This window comes from Vipera berus (genome assembly GCF_964194415.1).
Source record: "Vipera berus genome assembly, chromosome: Z".
Classification (NCBI taxonomy): Eukaryota; Metazoa; Chordata; class Lepidosauria; order Squamata; family Viperidae; genus Vipera; species Vipera berus.
Window position 1 is genome coordinate 63,613,941 of NC_138205.1, and position 20,202 is coordinate 63,634,142.

The window sequence follows — 20,202 nt, forward strand, 5'->3', positions numbered from 1 at the left end:
CCTTCCCCTCAAGACTGGATAGAAGGAAAGCAAATGTTAAACTCTTCATGTGCTTCTGCGACTTCAGGCACGCTTAAAAACAGGCAATGAAGAATTTCTAAGTGAAAGCCTCCCCACGGATTTGTAAAATTCAAAAACAGAAATCAAAATGGCGGCCGCAATAAACATGCCACGAAAACAAAAGCCAGAGAAGTCAGAGGAGGCTGCAGTTTATTCAGAGCTTGCAGCTAGAAAAAGGGAATGTTTTCACGAGCTCATGAAATTTCAGGCACTCTTAAAGAAACAGCTGAACTGAGAAACCTCCCCACGAACCAACAATAAACAGCAGGCATTCAAAATGGCGGCCACCAAAAATGAAAGCCTGAGATTTTTGGAAGGCTGCAGCTCAGACAGAGCTTGCAGCTGGAAAGGGGAAGGAGAAGCCAGATACTGCACTGATCCCAGGGCAGAGGGAGAGAAGAATCCACAAAGGGGAAAAAACTATACGACCTGCTCAATTACTCTGAAGAGATGACTCAGCAGGATTCTGGGAGCCAAATTTGCTACATCTTTTCTGGGCACAGACTAAGTTGCGACTGGGAGGTGTCCTGGCCCAAGAGAGGCGTGGCAAGTTTGACTGACTTAGTCTAATTGGGCAGGAAGACAGTTAACCCATTCATGGATTCTCCATCTATCATGCTAGAGAATGGTCTCGGAGCTTTTTCTTCAAGTCTGCATGACGGACTCTAGCGGCATTGGGATGACCAAGTTCTTGGCAATATCAAATGTGGCTGGGCCACACACGCAGAGGAGTGCCACGGCCTTCAACCCATCTTCACCGACCTGATTTGCACAGAGGTAGTTTTCTATGCAGGAAATGTAAGACGTCCATCTCTCTGGGTGTGTCACATCAAATTCTTTGAGCTTCCCTACTTTCACCATGGTTTCTTTTGTTGCTTGTTCCTCACGTTGCCTTGTGCTGCCGGCTTCTGCATAGGCCATAGGACAGATCCTTAGGGCCTGATGGTCTCCAGCGTGGCTTGCTAGGCAGACTGAGGGAGGGAATGTCGTTCCTGACAGGCTCTGGAGCTGGCCTCATCCCCTAATGACTTCAGGCTCTTATGATGAAGGAGCAGATCCCATCCTCATTGCCAGTGTTAAATATTCGGTCCTTGAGGCATTAAGCGAGACAAAGTGTTGAAACAGCAACAAGTTTATTCAAACTCAGAATGTAACAGAAGCAAGCTAATAGCTGCTGTGCAGCTATTTATATGGTTGGCCTCTAGGCGACGACCAACATGTTTAAAGTAGCAGTTTTCCGCCCCAAACCTAATTAACAGCCTGGAGACAGCAAGTCTAGCTCAGCAACAGCAACCGTTACATAACACATAGAAAGTAAGTCAGACATTAAGCAAGTGAATTAAAACAGATAAGACCAATACATTACATTAGTATAAATAACAGTGGGGATAGTGGACATCCTTGTCTTGTGCCTTTCTTTATATTAAAGTTCTCTGTATAGTCCCCATTGACAATTACCTTTGCTGTTTATTATATATTGTCTTAACGATCAAACACTCAAACACTTTTTATCTGAACAGAGATCTTGGGGAGATGGGGAGCTCCTTCTGTGAGGAAATGGGATGGCTGAAAATGCAGCGATTTGCTTTTATTTTTTCTTATTTTTTCTATTTTCTTTATTTCTAAAATTTATACTGCTCCCACAATGCTAAATAACATACCCAAGGTACGTTAGAACAAATGCTAATGTTACATAACATCAAAAAACATACTACCTTTTTGGAAAGTTTTTGGTCTACACCACAAATTGCTCACAACAAACCTTCTTGATATCAAGATGATCTTATTATTTGGTATTATCCTATACAGTAACTGTTAAAAATACAAGGTTTGCTTTCAGCTCTAACTAGAAAACAGAGTTGAGCAAATGTCAGCACTGCCTATAGATAGCTGTCCTCTCAACAGTCATCAGTGTTACACTTATATATATTTGAAGCACAATCCTTTCAGTGTTTATTAATAATACCTTTATTTTCTAATTTTATGTCCATGGATAATTACTTCAGTCTTTTTAGAAAGCATCACAAGTGCAATTACAGATGACTGAAAATGTTTTTCTATAATGGGGGAAAGAATAGAATAGAATTAGAATCAGAATTAGAATTAGAGCTGGAAGGGTCTCCTTGGAAGTCTTTTAGTTCAGCCCCCTGCTCAAGCAGGAAAACCTATACGATCTCAGACAAGTGACTGTCCAGTCTCTTCTTAAAAATACCAAGTAATGGAGCACTCACGATTTCTGAAGGCAAGCTGTTCCATTGGTTAATTGTCCTCACACTTAGGAAGTTTCTCCTTAATTCCAGGTTGCTGCTCTCTTTGGTCAGTTTCCAAACATTGTTTCTTATCCTGCCCTCTGGTGCTTTGGAAAATAATTTGACCCCCTCTTATGGCAGCCCCTCAGATACTGGAATACTGCTATCATATCACCCCTATTTCTTCTTTTCTTTAGACTAACCAAACTCAAGTCCTGCAACAGTTCTTCATATGCTTTAGTCTCCAGGCCTTTGATCATCTTAGTTGCTCTTTTCTGTACTTTTTCCAAACTCTAAACATCTTTTTGGTGATATGGTGTCCAAAACTGGTTGCAGTATTCCAGGTGTGGTCTCACTAGGGTTTCATATAAAGCAGTATTAATACTTCACGTGATCTTGATTCTTTTTTATTATTATTAAATTTTATTCATTTATAACTTAAAATGTGAAAATACAAAAGTAAATAGTAGGGGACTGTCACTGCACGTTTTTTTTTGTTCGTCAGAAAAGTTCATTTCTAACTGTATATTTCCCCTGCTTTCTGCACCTGTGGTGATAGCTAATCTGGTAACCATAGTGAATCCCATATGACCAGTTATGTTATGGTTTCAGACTGTTTTGTGCACATGTCTAGAAAAAGTTCTCACAGTTATTCTTTATTGTCTTTCACTTTGCTGTTAGTCTGTTACGTTAGGATGTAGTCAGCTAGCTCTCTTTTTAATATATATTTAGTTTTTATATTTTTGTAATTAAAAGGTATTTAGTAAGATTATGCGTTGTGTTTTATTTCCTTCCTTCATGCACATCATGCATCCTCTGAAGCACGGTCCTTCGCCCTCTACTAAGGTGATTTATACCTTGACATTTGGTATCGAGGATGGTTTGATTTATTTTTTTAGAGATGCATGTTTCTGCGGCTGTTATCAGTTAGTTAGTGCTAGCGAGGCAGCGGTGATTAACTGCTGAAACATGTCAGGAAGGAAGCCACGGATGAAAAGGGAGGCTAGGAGCCTGTCTGTGGGGCATCTCCCTTCAACTTTACAAACTCCAATCGCTTCAGCCACACGCCTTGGAGACGATGCACCTGCTCCTGTCAACGATGCAAGGTCAGTCACTCCTTTTTCTACTTTTCCAAGCTCCCTGGCAGCTGCTCTTGAAAATGTTCACACTCCAGGGGCTCAAGATGAATTTCAAGGGCTTGGAGCGAAACCTAAAGTTAAGCTGAAGAAAATTCCTTCTGCTCCTTCAAGCCCCAAGCAAACTATGCGAGATAGGGCTATGCAAGGCTACTGTGAACAAATTGGGGTTTTTGAAAAGTGTTTGCAGCAGGCAAAGGAATATGTATCAATGGTTCAGCAATATGAGAGGAGTTATGAGCAAGAACTGGCCATATTGCCACACCCACAAGAAGAAGCCATATTGCCTCCTTCTTCCCCAAAGCCAAAGTCATGCCCATCATGGAGTGTCATGCCAGACAAATGGGAACAGGAGGCTCTTATGTCACATGATTATGGGCTTTCCCAAAGGACATACAGAGCCACAGTGATGCATGAAGCAAATGTTATAGCACCATCTACTGGTGAAGCTGCATTAAGACATGAATTGGAGCTCTCACTCTCGCAATTGTCCATGCAGGAATCTTTGCTCAGAGACTCAAGATATCTGCCGTTATCTGAGGCTCCAGCCCCTGATGGTGCTAAGATTCCTGTTACTATTGCTTCTCCTGTTAATATTGCTTCTATGCAAGTCCCTCTACCTGGCAGAGCACAGCCATATTTAGCCCACATGCAATTGCCACTGGGTTCTTATATGCGAAGGCCAGTGTCATCTGCAGGTTATGCTACTGCAGCAGCCCCAGCGCCAGTGCCTCCTGCTGGCCAGGGTGGAATAGCAGCTCAAAGACAGTCACAGCCAGCACCAATACTACCGGCAGCTTCAATGCAACTGCCGCATGTCCAGGCACAGGCACAGAGACCACTGGTGCCCCCTGCAGGTTATGGTCACATTGCACAACCTGCACAGCCAGTACCTCAATTGTATATTCCTCATCAAACACCTTCTATTGTACCACTGGCTGGTGACTCAAAATTAAAGAAGTCAGGACAGAATTACAGGGCATAGGTCAGTGAGTTTGGACTTTTGGTACGCAGAGAAGGTACTCACATGATGGTGTTTAATCCTCCTGCCCAGCCATGGACTCCTGACATATGGGACTTGGATAATAGAGCATGCACAACATTATTGATGTCAATGGACACTGAATTGCAGCTCACGTTTTCACAAGATGCAGCTGCCCAACAAATTTGGACTCAGTTAGAGACATGTTATCGGCCTACATCAATTGAGTCAACATGTTTACTTTTGTCTGAGTTCCATGGTTCCAGATTAAAACCTGGTGAACATATTGGAGCACATTTGACTAAAATGAAAGGTATTAGAAAAGAACTGGGTGAAAAAGGCTATCCTATTGATGATTTTCAAATGATCAGCATTATCATCAATTCTTTGAATCATGAGTGGAAAGATGCTATTTCTAAGATTAATCAAGTGCCTATTGCTCAATGCACAGTGGATCATGTATGCAGAATTTTAACCGAAGAAGAGGCACTTATGCTAGCTGCACCACATTTAAGGGAACCACCTGCATCAAGAGCTTCAAGGCCCTTGGAAGGGGCCTTGGAAGGGCCTACGTTCCAAGGATGCCAAGATGCTACATCTGCAATCATGTGGGACGTGCCACCTGGGATTGTCCCCAACGAGTTCCAGCGCCCGTCACATACCAGCCCAGAGGAACAGATTCCAGAGGAGGCAGAGGTAGAGATGGACGACAAGGTGGTGGTCGTGGTTCCAGGCATGATCCACAAGCTCCACTTGTCACATTGGTTGTGACCAACGATCCACAGTCTCAACCAGAGTACAACAGACAACTTCTTTGGACTTTGGACAGTGGAGCAGCATTACATGTTACCTACAGAAAAGAGCTTTGCACAGAGATGCATGAGCCTGAACCTGAACTTTGTGAACTTTACTCTTTTTCAAATCATCCTGTTCAGATCATGGGAAAAGGAACTGTTTATATTGAAGAGCTCAGTGCTCTCATTCCTGATGTTTACTACGTTCCGTCTGCCAGTAGTAATTTGCTTAGTCACAGTCATTTGTCTAGGTTTTCTCATTTTCAGGTCCATCATCTTGAAAAAGCAAGTTACATAGTTAAAGATGGAGATATTGTTGCTGAAACCATGGTGATTGGTGGTGTTTATTACATAAAACCAAAGTCTAAGCAGCAAGAGCAGGCAAGTATACACGTTCCAAAAAGCACAGGCCCAGAGAGAGATGTCACAGAGAGAGATCCTGTTGCTACTCCAAAGGTTCCTAAAGACAACAAAAATACAAAAAAGACACAGGTTGCTCATGACAAGCCTGGGGTTCCTGATAAAAATGCTAATGTTGAGAATTCACTAACAGGTAAACCTTTGCATTCCAGGTGTATCCATAAGTGGCATAGAAGATTGGGTCATGCCAGTTTCCGTGTTCTGAAGAAGATGCCAGAGTTCGCAAGAGGTTTGGATCTAAAGGGGTGTAAGGTGTTCTTGGACTGTGCTGTCTGCAAGAAAGCCAAATCCAAAGCAGCAGCAATTCCAAAATGCGCTACACGCCTGTCAACACACATTTTTTATTTGGTACACACTGACATAGTGGGTCCTTTTGCACCAACACTTGGTGGTAAAAGATATTTCTTGACAATCACTGATAATTATTCTAGATAAAAAGGTAAAGGTAAAGGTTCCCCCGCACATGCGTGCTATTCGTTTCCGACTCTAGGGGCCAGTGCTCATCTCCGTTTCAAAGCCGAAGAGCCAGCGTTTGTCCGAGGATGTCTCCGTGGTCATGTGGCCGGCATGACTAGACGCCAAAGGCGCACGGAACACTGTTACCTTCCCACCGGAGTGGTCCCTATTTTTCTACTTGCATTTTCACGTGCTTTCGAACTGCTAGGTGGGCAGAAGCTGGGACGAGTAACAGGCGCTCACTCTGTTATGCGGCACTCGGGATTCGACCCGTCAAACTGCCGACCTTCTGATCGACAAGCTCAGCGTCCTAACCCACTGAGCCACCGCGTCCCAATTATTATTATTTAGAATTATTATTCTAGATATGGATATGTATATCCTATGAAAGAAAAATCTGAGACCTTTCAGATCTTTAAAGACTTTGCTAGTCTTGTCTATACCCAATTCGAGGTCAACAATGCCAGAATCCAGAGTGATCGCGGTGCTGAATTCATGTCTCAGCGTTTCCAGGACTGGATGCATGAGAATGGGATAGTTCATCAGACATCTGCTCCTTATACTCAAGCTGAAAATGGAGTGGCAGAACGCAGAAATGGGGTTTTGCAAACCATGATGCGTTGCCTTCTTGAAGATGCCAACCTTGGTCTTCCATACTGGGGTGAAGCTATCAAATATGCTAACCATATCATCAACCGTACTTGGAGTAGTGTGATAAATCAGACCCCTTATTTCATGTTGTATGGACACAAGCCTGACCTCTCACATCTCCATATTTTTGGTTCATACGCTATGGTGAATATTCCCTTAGCCCAAAGAAAGAAAGGGGATCCTGCAGCAAAAAGGATGAGATTTATGGGTATTGGTGATAATTCAAAATGGAGCAAATACATTGACTCCCATCATGTTATTGTGGTTTCACAATCTGCTACTTTTGAGGAAGATGCTGACTGGTCCAGGATTCATTCTAACGATCCTGGAGTTTATTTTCCTAGAGATGATGCTGCTGATGCCACGCAACCTGATGATCAAGATTCACAGGATAATGTTCCTTCCACAAGTTCTGCTCAACCTACTGTTCCGTCTTCGCAAGCTGCCGATGCTGCCGCTGGCGACGATGATGAAGACGAGGACGACACGGAAGAAGAATGGACGGTTGTTCCGAGACGTTCCAAGAGGTCCACAAAGGGAATCCCTCCAAAACGTTATTCGTGGCAAGTAACAAAAACACCTGTACCTTTGATTTGTAATGTTACACTTCCACCTGAGAAGTTCACACAGATCAAACATCTTCCTGAATCAGAGCAAGATAAATGGTTTGAGGAAATGCAGGCTGAAATGGACAGTCTAAAGAAACTTCATGTGTTTACACCTGCAAGCCCTCCAGCCAACAAGAAAGTTATTGGTACTCGATGAGTCTACAGGATCAAAAAGAAGCCGAATGGTGAGTCGTTGTACAAGGCCAGACTTGTAGCCCAGGGTTTCGCTCAACGTTATCCTGAGGACTATACAAATACATACTCACCCACAGTGCGGACTGAGAGTGTGAAAATCGCCTTAGCCACTGCAACTATCCTTGGCCTGGAAGTTTTCCAGTTTGATGTTGAAACAGCTTATCTACACGCTGATCTTGACGAAGACATTTATGTCAAAGGTCCTCCAGGTTTTCGACAGCAAGAAGGGGATACCTGGTTTCTACACAAAAGTCTTTATGGTCTGAAACAGTCTGGTTTAATGTGGTACTTATGTCTTTCTGACAAACTAAATTCAATGGGCTTTATTAAGTCCGAAACAGATGAATGCGTGTTTACAAAAAGATCTGATAATACGTGTGAGATAATTCTTGTTTATGTCGATGATATTGTTTATATTGGTCCAAATAAGCAGATGAGTGAGGTTTTTGCTAAAGCTTTACAAAAGTTTTTCACATTGAAGTCTTTAGGATGTATTAACACTTATTTAGGTGTTCAAGTTACCAAAACTCAGACGAGGTTTAGTCTCACACAAGAAGAGAAGATTGAACAACTGTTACATCACTGCAACATGGAGGATGCTAAGCCTGTGAGTATACCCATGCAAACCGATTTTCACAATTTGGCACATGAACCAAGTCCTGAGTTCGAAGATCAAACACTATATCGCTCAGTCATTGGGTCGCTGCTGTATATTAGTAGTTGGACTAGACCTGACATTGCACTTAGTGTTAATCTCCTATCGCAACATGTAGGTAAGGCAAAACAGTTTCATTGGACATGTGTTAAGAAGTTATTGAGGTATCTAAAACACACAAAAGACATGAAGTTGTTGTTGGAACCAACACATACTGATTATGCAGAGTTATGTTGTTATGCAGATTCAGATTGGGCGAGTGATAAGAAGTCACGGAAAAGTACTTCAGGTTACATGATGTTCTTAAATGGTTGTCCTGTTTACTGGCATGTGCGTAAACAGAATTTTGTTTCTTGTTCCTCCACAGAAGCTGAGTATTCTTGTGTGTCTGATGCATGCAATTCTTTAACCTGGTTTGATGCTTTACTCACAGATATCTGGACACATCTGATTCGACCGATCACTGTGATGGAAGATAATGAATCTGTGGTTTATATTTCTGAAACACATTTTACAGGTTCAAAGTCCAGACACATTGACATCCGATATCAAAACATAAGACAACTGGTTAAACAAGGTTTTGTGACATTACAGTATGTGCCTGCATGTGATCAAATTGCTGATATGCTGAACAAACCACTTCCTACAGCCCAGCATGAGTATCTGCGTGAGAAGATGTGCCTTACCTGAGTCTTCACTTTGCTGACGAAAGAAGGGGAATGTCACTGCACGTGTTTTTTTGTTCATCAGAAAAGTTCATTTCTAACTGTACATTTCCCCTGCTTTCTGCACCTGTGGTGATAGCTAATCTGGTAACCATAGTGAATCCCATATGACCAGTTATGTTATGGTTTCAGACTCTTTTGTGCGCATGTCTAGAAAAAGTTCTCACAGTTATTCTTTATTGTCTTTCACTTTGCTGTTACTGTCTGTTACGTTAGGATGTAGTCAGCTAGCTCTCTTTTTAATATATAGTTTTTATATTTTTGTAATTAAAAGGTATTTAGTAAGATTATGCGTTGTGTTTTATTTCCTTCCTTCATGCACATCATGCATCCTCTGAAACACGGTCCTTCGCCCTCTACTAAGGTGATTTATACCTTGACAGGGACAACAGTAGAAAAAGGGAAAACAAAAAAGGTGTGAAGAAAGGGGGGAAAGAAACAAAAAGATATTGACTTCCTACTCTCTCTGTTGTAGTAAAATCAGACATTAAAATCAAATCTCAACTTTTTTCATTTTTATAGTAATATGCACTAGCCATTTCTGTATCAGCAAATCAGTCTAATTGATAAAACCCAAACTCATGATATCATTTTTTTCCACCTCAAGCACAAAGTCTAGAAGAGGTTTCCAAGTAGAAACAAAAGTATTTATATTCTTTTCTTTTATCAGCACAGTCAATTTGGCCATCTCTGCTCATTCCATCAGCCATTTGTCAATAGTAGGAATCGAGGCATCCTTCGACTTTTGTGCATAAAGCAGTCTTGCTGCTGTCACCATACATAAAATCAGAGTTCCAGGTTTTTTTCCCAGTTCTCTTTCCATTAGGCCCAAAAGGAAAGTTTCTAGTTTAATCTTTATATTCACTTTAAGGATTTTCTCCATTAATATATGAATCCTACTTCAATGTTTTTTTGTCTTATCACATGCCCACCATAAAAGTTAAAAAGTCTTTCACAATCTTTCACAATCACCTACTTTTACAAAATAACTTCATTTAGTCTCCATCTATAATTCAACCTAGGGATGCGGTGGCTCAGTGGGTTAGGATGCTGAGCTTGTCAATCAGATGGTCGGCACATTGGCGGGTCAAATCCCGAGTGCCGCATAACAGAGTGAGCGCCTGTTACTCGTCCCAGCTTCTGCCAATCTAGCAGTTCGAAAGCACGTAAAAATGCAAGTAGAAAAATAGGGACCACTATGGTGGAAAGGTAACAGCATTCTGTGCGCCTTTGGCATCTAGTCATGCCAGCCACATGACCACGGAGACATCCTCGAAAAAGCGCTGGCTCTTCGACTTTGAAATGGAGATGAGCACCGGCCCCTAGAGTTGGAAATGACTAGCACGCATGTGCTAGTCTTTACCTTTACCTTTACTTTATAATTCAACCTATTTCCTCTAAGTATCAAAAACACTGGGTATGATCACAGAAGGATTTAGGTAAAATATCAACTTTTTAAATTTTACTTGGAAAGATTTTAGAAATCCAAATCATGTCAATCCTTGAAAAGGGTTTATGTCTTTCTGGAAAAAAAAGTATATTCTCTAGCTGAGCCATTTTTATATCTCCACGAGTCTATTAATGCTATTAATACTAAGTTATCTATCATGTCGAAGAAAATCTTGCGTAGTTTACCCTGGGAGGGTTTAAACCCTTTAGACGATGATCTTTCTAAAGCTGGTAAAGTCACTCCATTCCAATCCCCCAACATGAATCAATTTACATACAAAAATGCAAATATTAAGATATTTGAAAGATTTTATGGATCTTGATTCTATGCCTCTGTTTATACAACCCAGGATTGTATTAGCATTTTTGACAGCTGTTGCACACTGCTGGCTCATAGTCAAGTGATCATCCACTAGGACTCCAAGATCCCTCTCACAGTTGCTGTTTTTGAGCCAGGACTCACCTACTCTTTACATAAAGCTTTGATTTTTTTCCTGCCTAAATGTAAAACTTTGCTTTTCTCCACATTAAAACTCATTTTGTTGGATAGGGCCCATTGTTCAAGTTTGTCAAGATCTTTTTGGATCTTGAGCTTGTCTTTTGGGGTGTTGGCTATTCCTGCCAGTTTAGTGTCATCTGCAAATTTGATGAGTTCCCCTTCTATTCTCTCACCTAAGTCATAAATGAAGATATTGAAGAGTACTGGGCCTAAGATGGAGCCTTGTGGTATTTAGTTCAGTCAAGAAATACAAAGTCTATTACATTTGCTATAAATCACTGCAAACTATAAACAATTAATTAGTAATCTTGGGCCAGGCATACTGCAGACACTATATGCTATGTTGCTGTATAATTGTATATTCTGTAATGGAAACCAATATAAAGGATAGGAATGTATATTTGTAACATATTTTGAGTTAAGTGTTTAACAAGTTTTATTTTTCTTACTTTTTAATACTCAGAACCTGTAGTTCCTAAAGAGAGCTTCATGGTTCAATTGTCAGGAATTATTTAGAAGAAAATAGAACAGTGTGTTCAAACATAAGTCAAAATCAGCCTAAAATCCAAAAGAGAACAACTTACGGTAAAATGCAAGAGTATGAACCAGGAGATTGTGAGTTCTAGTCCTGCCTTAGACATGAAAGCCAACTGAGTGACTTTGGGCCAGTCAGTCTCTCCAAGTCCAATGCATATAACACTGTTATTGTTGTGGGGAAAATATTGTTTATTTCTTTAGAGAAGTCTACTTCCTCATCATTAAACCATCTAGTCATTTCTGTTTCAATTATATCAATTAAGTTGCGAATTTGTTCCAGAATTCCTAAGGCACAGAAAAACTTCCTTCTGTTTCAAATCAAAAACAGTAAATTTTGGTTGAGAAGGTCTAACCTTGTGTCTGTCTCATCCATTCTAATCTGTATATTTTTAATATCTTTAGTTTGTTTTAACTCTGATACCGTGTTCCCCCCAACATAAGACCTGGTCTTATTTATTTTTTTCCTCCAAAAGAGGCACCAGGTCTTATTTTGGGGGGAGGTATCTTTTCCACTCTCCTCCGGCACCAGCAGTCCCAGCCAGCCAGCCCACTTCTGTGGCCGAAGGGAAGCTTCATTCTGCTCCAGCCTGCATTTCGCAGTCAGAAGCCTTCTGGAAAGGCTGCTGCAGCTGAGAACCAAACTATGGATTGAATCTTGGCTAAGTATAATAACAGATGGGTAACAGATGGATTTGAAGATTAGTATAGTATAATCTTTAGCTCAACCTGTTGATGCTTTTTCTTTTCTTTCATCACCCAGCCCTACATGTTAATGTTAAATTTAATTGACCACTTTTTTCTCTTTTTTTGCACACTCTCTTTTTTTCTTTTTAAATTTTTTGTTGGTGTTAGGGTTGAATGTATACTTTTGTTTTGTTACATTTTGTTTGTATGTTTTACTGTTTTGTATTTTATTTTCTATGATAAAACAATAAATAATAATAAAAAAATAATTTTTCTTTATTCTATCTTGGATTCTCAGAAACAGAAACTAAAACACATGTGCACTACTCAGGTGACCCTGAAGACACAGATAACCCTCTAGGTAGCACTAATGACTTGATAAAAGAATGCAAATGACCAGCTGTCTGCAAGGAGTATAAATGTTTCAATTCCCCACCATCCAGTCAGAGCTGAAGAAGCTTCTTGGATGAGAAGAAAAATGTCTTCAAAGAAAAACAAGAAAGTCCAGTTGCCTCGTGACAAAGCATCTTTGGGATAACTATGACCTGGATGACTGAGAATCTTCATAAACATCTAGCTGATTTTAACAAACTCAGAGAGAGTCAAAGAAAAATTCCATGGACAAAAATCCTAAAAGGAAAAACAACTCAAGAAGTGTGGGGAAACTGTGAAAAACATAATCATAAAAGCCCAGTCCAACACAATATCCCTGAAAAAGAAAAACAAGAAATCCAAGAAGAAACCAGCATGGTTGCACAAAGATCTCTCTGATAAACTGAAAGACAAAAAGGATAAGTGCAAAAAATGGAAAGAGGGACATATAACTAAGGCAGAATATCAGCAGATAGCCCGAATCTGCAAAGATGAAGTCAAGAAAGTAAAGGCTCATTCTTCATGCAAAAAGAAACTAGCCCAACCTGTCAAAAACATAACTAGACAGACTAGAAATTAAAACTACAATAAGCAAGAAAATGGTTAGAGAACACCTATCTGATCTTGATGAATATAAATCACAGGGATCTGATGGATTACATCCCAGAGTTCTGAAGAAACTGGCAGATGTTATCTCAGAACCATTGTACCATATCTTTCAAAAATCCTGGAATACTAGGGAAATACTTGAGGAATGGAAAACAGCTGAAGTGGTTCCCATCTTCAAAAAAAAAGAGGAAAAAACAGACCCAGGAAAATACAGATCAATCAGTCTGACATCAATACCTGAGAATATCCTGGAAAATATAATAAAAAAATAGATCTGTGAACATCTAGAAACAAAGGGATAACTAAAAGCGACCATGGGTTTGTTAAGAATAGATCATGCCAAACAAATCTTACTTCATTCTTTGACAAAGTGATTTAATTAGTAGACCAGCGAAATGCTCTGGACATTGTATACTTAGACTTCTGCAAGGCATTTGACAAAGTAGACGACAAACTACTACTAGTGGATGATCACTTAAACATGAGCCAGCAGTGTGTGGCAGCAGCCAAAAAAACTAGTACAATCCTGGGTTGTATAAATAGAGGCATAGAATCAAAATCACATGAAGTATTGGTACCACTTTATAAAACCCTAGTACAGTGATGGCGAACCTTTTAGAGACCGAGTGCCCAAACCGCAACCCAAAACCCACTTATTTATAGCAAAGTGCCAGGGCAACATCAGCATTGTGGTGCCCTCAGGGTGGGTGGGTGGCATGGCCCACTGGGTGGGCATGGCTGATGTGGTCATGGCAAATTTGGTGGGCGGGGTTACCTGTGGGGGCTGGGCAGGATTGGGAGACATCCAGGGGGTCTCTGGTGGGTGGGGTGGTGGGCAGGAGGCTCATCTTGCAGGGTGAGGCAGACGGTAGGGTGGGGGTGCCATTGCTGTGGGGCAGCTGAGCGCATAGGGGCATGCTCTACCACTTGTACTTGAACTTGCCAGCCGGCTGCTTTGCTTCCTTTGTGCTGGGAAGGGCTGCTGCTCTGGGCACTGGCGGTAGCCTAATGGACTTGTGCAAGCTGCTAGTGGTGGCGGCAGGTGTGCCCACAGAGAGGGCTCTGAGTGCCGCCTCTGGCATGTGTGCCATAGGTTCACCATCACTGCCTTAGTAAGACTAAGAAGCAAGTAAGATGATCAAAGGCCTGGAGACAAAAACATATGAAGAACGGCTGTAGAACTTGGGTTTGGCTAATCTAAAGAAAATAAGAAATAGGGGTAACATAGGCAGTTTTCCACTATCTGAGGGGCTGCCACAAATAAAAGGGGGCAAATTATCCTCCAAAGCACCAGAAGGCAGGACAAGCAGCAACCTGGAGTTAAGGAAAAACTTCCTAAAAGTGAGGACAATTAACCAGTGGAACAGCTTGTCTTCAGAAATTGTGGGCACTCCATCACTGGAGGGTTTTAAGAAGAGACTGGACAGCCACATGTCTGAGATGGTATAGGTTCTCCTGCTTGAGCAGGGGAATGGACTAGAAGGTCCCTTCCAGCTCTATTCTATTCTGTTCCATTTTCAGATGCAGCATAAATAAATAGATAATCATTTTAAACAGGCTTCGCATGTGGTACTTACTGGAATACTGGCTGTAAGAAAATCAACTTCATCTCTGCACAGAATCCTCAATAAATCAAACATGAATCTCATGAATTAAGGGTCTCATAGAGATGCTTTGTCAGGGAGCCCTTAAAATCCTTGAGACACTATTAATGCACTGGTAACATATATAAGGGATGAATTCAACTGCATCAGGGATGCAAATTGAGATGCCATATTTGGTAATTAAATGTTCCTTTCAAATATCCACTCCCATATGCAAAAAGTAAAAGGGGAAAAAACATACACAAATTGCTGTTTTATTTAAACAGTTCTTCCACTTTAGTTCTTAACTTCAATGAAAACACCTGACAATTAAATAACATTAAATAATAAATAACAGCATTCCATGTGCCTCAACATATAATCATGTTGGCCACATATATGTTATATATGTCAAAGCATTGTCTCCTTCAGCTGGTTAAAGCTAAGCTACCTAATATTATCAAAAACAATTTAACATCCCAGGATGGGGACAAGCAGCAACTGCACCACAAGACAAGCAGAATATAAATTTAATAGATAGATAGATAGATAGATAGATAGATAGATAGATAGATAGATAGATAGATAGACAGATAGGTGAATAAATGAATAAAAATGAAGATTCTGTTTCTGAAGGAGCTAAACAATAGATATATAAAACATTAACCTCAGTTAGGAGTTTTGAAGCTTTTTGTAAAATACATTTGCCATGAGCAAACTAAATTGATTTAAACCTGGTTATTTCCATGTATATTTGAATGGAAATCATTCTTATATGGAAATTCTGCATCCAATTAGGTTACCTAAATCCTATTGAAATCAGGATATAACCACATAGCCACCAACCAAAAATTATGTTGAAACAGAGACAGAAATAGTACTGGAGGAAAGGAGTGAGGGCGTTATGTGAACCTGTTTTTGTGAACCAATTCCACCTAAAGAAAATGCTACAAGAAATGTCCTGATGGTGATTTCACTGGAAGGTGCCAACTAAAGATGATTTTGCCTCAGGTTTTAGATCCACTAGGTCCAAATTATTCAGTGCCTCTAGACCAGGGGTGTCAAACTCAATTTCATTGAGGGCCGCATCAGCGTTGAGGTTGCCCTCAAGGAGCCGGGTGGGTATGGCCAGGGTGGGCGTGGCCTACTGGGTGGGTGTGGCTACAGTGCGTATGGCCTACTGGGTGGGCATGGCCAGCTCTACATCGTTCGCATCAAGGGTGTCTATGGGGGCCTGGGCAGGATTGGGACAGATCTGAGGGTCTCTGGCAGAAGGAGGGTCTCTGGGCCAGAGCCAAGGCAGTGGGGGCCGTTCCCTCACTGTTTCCAGGATGGCTTCGCGGGCCACATGAAACCACTTCACGGACCAGATCTGGCCCCCGGGCCTTGTGTTTGACATGTCTGCTCTAGACAAAAAGAGGTCTAAGATTGGCCCTACGGCTACCTTAGCTTAGAGTTTCCATAACTATTTCTCTTTCCAGTGTTTCCAACTGAGACTGATTATAAAAGAAACATACAAAAACATCTACTGGGCTGAAAATCCAGCAAAAGGATTCACCCATACATAATGCAAATATTTTAGCAGTGATGTGTTAAATGTAAAATAAAATGGCACAACCAATGCTATATTGACTTAGATTTGGAAGAATCTTAAATCTTATTACTAAGAAGTGAGTCCCATTTCTCTGTGGAATTTCTTCTGAATAAATATGATTAAATCAAAAATGTTGGTCTATTATAAGAGAGATGTATTTACTTCCTAAATAAGTGGATGAAACAAGGCAAAACATTGTTAATTGGTTATTTAACAAAATAATACTAGCTGGAAACACTGGAAAGAGAAATAGTTATCTTTTTATTATATTCAAACAAAGAAAAACTTTGCTCCATCTGTTTTTCAAAGACATTAGGTGCTATCAGACTTCATTTGCTTTTGAAATGAAATGTTTAAGTGTTTCTTGTTACATTTTATAGTACAATTGCTTTGAAAACTAGTGATTTATTTGAAAGTTCTCAACTATTATTTAAATTTCAATTACCCACATATATTCCCTTCATTGAATCTTTAAATCATGCACTTAAAATAGACTACCAGATTATCTGGTCAAATCATAATTCATTCTCTCTCTCTCTCTCTCTCTCTCTCTCTCTCTCTCTCTCTCTCTCTCTCTCCACTACCAGATTATCTGGTCAAATCATAATTCTCCCTCTCTCTCTCTCTCTCTCTCTCTCTCTCTCTCTCTCTCTCTCTCTCTGTCTCTCTCTCTCTCTCTCCTAAGCTTGTGGTTTGTGTTAATGCTTGTGGCAGAGGGTGTTTATGTTTGTATGTCACGACAATCTATTCAGTCAAGGAAAACAATCTCAGAAAGCACAATAGAAGGTTGTTTCCTTTTGTATTATACTCTGATCAAAATAGATTCTTCTAAACCAAATAGCTATTCTCTCTTAAAAAAAAATCTGCCCTGTCAAATCTAACAATAAATAGATCCCCATCTTTCTTAAGCTCTTTCAACTTAGATTCAAAACAGAATTATATATGGAAACTAGCCTTGTTGACATGCTGGTCCAACAAACTTGTGTGTAAACCATCCCTATTATTTTCCTTTATTCCCAGTACAAGTGAATAAATCTGTAGGCACCTGAGGAAGCCCTGAAGGACTATAAATAGCTTTTTGTGAGGCAGTGGGAGGAGAAATAGCAATATCACATTTCTAAAGATGGTGCAAAGCAGCTTTTTGTACAAATAATTCAGGAAAGGAAACCTCTTAAGAAGTTAAACAGAATATTACACATAGATAGTGAAAGAAAAATCTGCTGCCAATAAGATGGATCCAATAGAAAGATCTCAGGCAGGTGGAAAGATTTTCTGATTGGGATAAGGAACAAAAGGGGGAAGAAAATATTAGGAAATGGGATGGGATGGGATGGGATGTATGTATGTATATGCATGTATATGTGTGTGTGTGTGTGCACACACACACATGCAATACACACACATGCACAATTCCTTTCAAATATTCAATAGTAATAAAATAAATGGTTTGCCCTTCTAATGTTTTCATAAAAATAATTTACATCATTATTAATTCCTCACCATCAAACCACAGATAGCCTAATTCAAACTTTCTTTTATCCCTTGGGTTATAAGGCATCTGGCTAGAAACTGGGAGATCATGAATTCTAGGCTGCCTTAGGCACAAAGACAGCTGGATGACCTCTAGGTATACTGAAGTAGAGTTGATCACAAAATGCAAAGTTATACTCTCCTGTATTTCATAATAGTCTCAAAACATTCTGGAAGGTTGTTTAATACTAATCAAATTATTTTTTTTCAGGTAGAATCACCTCAAATGCTATGACTTACTGTTTGGCTTATTTTACGACCACATAATAGATAAAATATAGTCAGTTTGATGTAGTAGTTAAGGCATCAGGTTAGAATTTGGGAGACCATGAATTCTAATTCTTAAGTACAAAACTGGGTGACCTTGGGCCTATCATTTTATTTCAGCCCTAAGAAAGAGGCAATGGCAAACCACTTCTGCAAAGCCTTGCCCATAAAACTGCAGCTCATACAGTTTCTGAGAATCAGGCACAATTGAACAGAAGAAAAAATAATGATCCATCCACCCTATCCTATCCACACCCTTTTTCTCATTTAAAATATACCCAAATTAGGTATGTGATAATGGTTACACATATATTCAGAGAAAGATATACTTCAGAGTACCAGTCGAACATCCATTATGTTCCAGAAAACAAATAGCATATACACTTATTGAGACATCTAGATCAGTTATTCATACCATTAATCTGTAATTTAAGAGAACCTCATGCCAATACAACACTACCCTTTACTTCTACCAAATATCCTCAATAGATATTATGCTCTAACCTGTAAGAGAAGCAAATTTCACATGCTTCCAATATCCAAAAACATACACTTCACATCCTAAACTGCAAATCATGTTGCAATTCCAAGCCTTTTGGTTCGACAGATTTTCAAAACATTTGTCAATCTTTCAAAAATAAATTTGCTACTTGTATAATAGAATAATAGTATGATTGCAAATACTGTTTGCATTTGTCAGAATCTTGAAAATGAATACCAGAAATCAACTTATTTTAAATATTGTACACTCTTATAATTTTTAAGAAACAGATTCTGCTAGTTTTGTCCTAATCCTTATTAGTCCCTAAGAAGACACTGTACTGTGAATATTTCTTAGCATTTTCCCCCTTCCTCCTCTTGAAGACTGAAGCACAACCAGGTGAGGAACTGTTTGGAGAAGACCTACTCACCGTCTTCCAGAGGGGTTGTCTCTTGGCACTGACTGAAGTGGCAGTGACTATGAGATGTGAGACGGACACTACCAAACCGAAGACGATGGCCAGGAGAGTGCGGACGGGCAACAGGGAGTAGGAGACGAAGATGACCAGCATGAGCTGCCACATACCCTGCTCGGGGGCGCTGGGTGACTCCATGCTATAGGCTCCCACTGAGAAAGGGCAGCAGAGGAAGGCGAAGGTAAAGCTGAAAAGCAAGCAGAGCTTCACGATCTGCTGCAGCTGTGTGACTTGCAGGTACTTCACATTGGTGACGATGAAGAGGGAGAGGAAGATGATACAGTGTACCGGATGGGAGCCCTTGGAAATGGTCAGCCTGGGGCCCGAAAGCAGCTCCAGCAGCGCCAGGCTGGCCGTCAGCGCGATCAGTACAGCCAGAGCTTTGAGTGTGGACGTCTGCTCCAGCTTCAGATTATAATTCTGGAAGAGCGATTCCAGTTCCTTGCAGTCGAAATGGTCCTCACAGGCGACGCCATCCAGGAAGGTGACCGGGGGACCCACTCTGACAGTTCTCACTGCCGCGGCCGCAGCTCCGGAAGCGTTGCTACCACTGCCTGCAGCCGACGGAGGTGCTGGGGGCGGCGGCTGCGCTGCCAACCGCGGGCCGGGTGTGAAGGAGCAGCAGCAACAACAGCAGCGGCGGCGGCGGCGGCAACATTTCTTCTTCCTTGTCTTTTTGCTCTTCTTGACTTTCTGAAACGGCATTTCCTCCATGTCAGGGCCATTCATAAACCCTGCGGAGGGAAAGCTCCTCCGCTGCTTCGGCCACTGTCGCTCCAGTCGCTCAGCTTAGGAAAGAAACCCGGGGAAGAGGGGCGGGAAGGGGGCGGTGGCTGCTTTTTTGAGAACGCGGGAAAGCGGTAAGGGTGGTGGCGAGAAAGAGCGGTTCTAGACACTGAAAGCCAGCCTAGAAAAGAGCAGTCCCTGAAGGCAGCCCACCTGCCGAGCCGCCGCCACGCCCAACAACAACCGCCGGAAAGGACCGCTTTTCAGATGGCCTCAGAGCGACTTTCTGAGGCGCAAAGTCACTCTCACTAGGCTTTGGAGTGCCGCTGCCGCCGCTTCTAATTCAATGTGAGGTATTCCCTGGTCGCACTACATAGCTAATAGCTTCTCGCCTCGCACACTCGGCTTTCCTAGGCTGCAGCTTGCAGGGGATACAATCCCCGAATGGCTTCGTCCGAAAACAGG

The 20,202-nt window shown here is 41.1% G+C and overlaps 1 protein-coding gene across 1 annotated transcript in view; it reads right to left on the reverse strand.

Moving 5' to 3' along the window:
* ADCY1 (adenylate cyclase 1) overlaps positions 1-19,740 on the reverse strand; it is a gene marked incomplete at its 5' end in the record, with an annotated part of 490,247 nt that extends 470,507 nt beyond the window's left edge. The window contains one exon of the mRNA XM_081342918.1: positions 18,967-19,740. Coding sequence (XP_081199044.1) covers positions 18,967-19,740 — 774 coding nt within the window. The remainder of the gene's footprint in view (positions 1-18,966) is intronic.
* Between the last annotated feature and the right edge of the window lie 462 nt (positions 19,741-20,202).